Here is a 1,068-nt window from a genome sequence, read left to right as displayed (position 1 = left end):
AATGCCTGGGCCCTTGGAACTAGTAAGCGGGGCTTCTTCTTCTTCCCGGGGGGAGAGGGGAGGGGGCGGCGTGGGCCTGGCCCTGTCTCAGGGGAAGAGCAGCGCAGCTCCGAAGAAGACTGCTCTCCCTGCGCTCCCCCCAAATGACAGGAGCCTCGCCTCCTCCAAAAGGCAGAAGGGCTGAAGGTCAGGCTAAGGAGGGAAGGGGAAGGAGAAGAAGGGAAGAAGGAAAGGGGAAGGGGAAGAAAGAAAGAAAGAAAGAAAGAAAGAAAGAAAGAAAGAAAGCGGGGTGAAGGCGGGGAGGGGGAGAGAAGGGGGAGAAGGGAAGGGGAAGTGAGGCGGAAGGGGAAGAGAGATGCCCTCCCTCCCTCTGCCCCGGGGCTGTACCTGTACCAGGGGAGCCCTCTCTGGTAGTTCCTGTCGAAGAAGTGGGGCTCGGCGCCGGCGGCCCGGACGTCGGGATGGACGCGGAGGAACTCGAGGAGGGCGCGGGTGCCGCCCTTCTTGACGCCGACGATCAGGGCCTGCGGGAGGCGCTGGGCTCCGTCGGGGGCGGGGAGGGCCATGGCCAGGAGTCGGGGCGCCTGGAGTCCGGGGCCCGGGGGGAGCGGGGCCGGGGCGCGGGCCAGGAGGCGGGCGGCGCCGGCCAGGCAGTAGCTGGCGTAGAGCGACATCAGCAGCGAGCCCAGCAGCAGCAGCAGCTTCCGGAGGGCGCGGCGGGGAAGGGGCTCCGGGGCCCCGGGAGCAGGCGGAGAGGAGGAGGAGGAGGAGGCGCCGGCGGGGGCCATGCTAGGCGGGCCCCGGCCCCGGGGCCATCGCCCCTCTGGAACTCAGCCCCTCGGCCGCGAGCGGCGGGAGCCACGGCGCAGGAGCCGCCCCGCCTTGGCCTTCGGGGCAGCCAGGAGGAGGAGGAAGGCCGCCGGGCATCGCCCTACTGGGAGCGGGGCCGCCGGGAGGTAGCATCCCAGCCACACGGGCCGAAAACCTGCCCAGAGGCCGGGGCCAGGAGCCCCATCCCTGCCTCCTCCTTCTCTCGGGAGCCGTCCAGCGGAAGATAGTAATAGTAAC

General features: G+C 69.8%; 1 protein-coding gene across 1 annotated transcript in view; it reads right to left on the bottom strand.

The window, feature by feature from the left end:
• LOC121920410 (heparan sulfate glucosamine 3-O-sulfotransferase 3A1-like) overlaps positions 1-788 on the bottom strand; it is a 99,181-nt gene extending 98,393 nt beyond the window's left edge. The window contains exon 1 of the mRNA XM_042447548.1: positions 388-788. Within this exon, the coding sequence (XP_042303482.1) occupies positions 388-788 (401 nt within the window). The remainder of the gene's footprint in view (positions 1-387) is intronic.
• Positions 789-1,068: the final 280 nt, after the last annotated feature.

This window comes from Sceloporus undulatus, chromosome 2 (genome assembly GCF_019175285.1).
Source record: "Sceloporus undulatus isolate JIND9_A2432 ecotype Alabama chromosome 2, SceUnd_v1.1, whole genome shotgun sequence".
Classification (NCBI taxonomy): domain Eukaryota; kingdom Metazoa; phylum Chordata; class Lepidosauria; order Squamata; family Phrynosomatidae; genus Sceloporus; species Sceloporus undulatus.
Note: the sequence above shows the minus strand (reverse complement) of the source record. Positions and strands in the feature narration are given on the sequence as shown.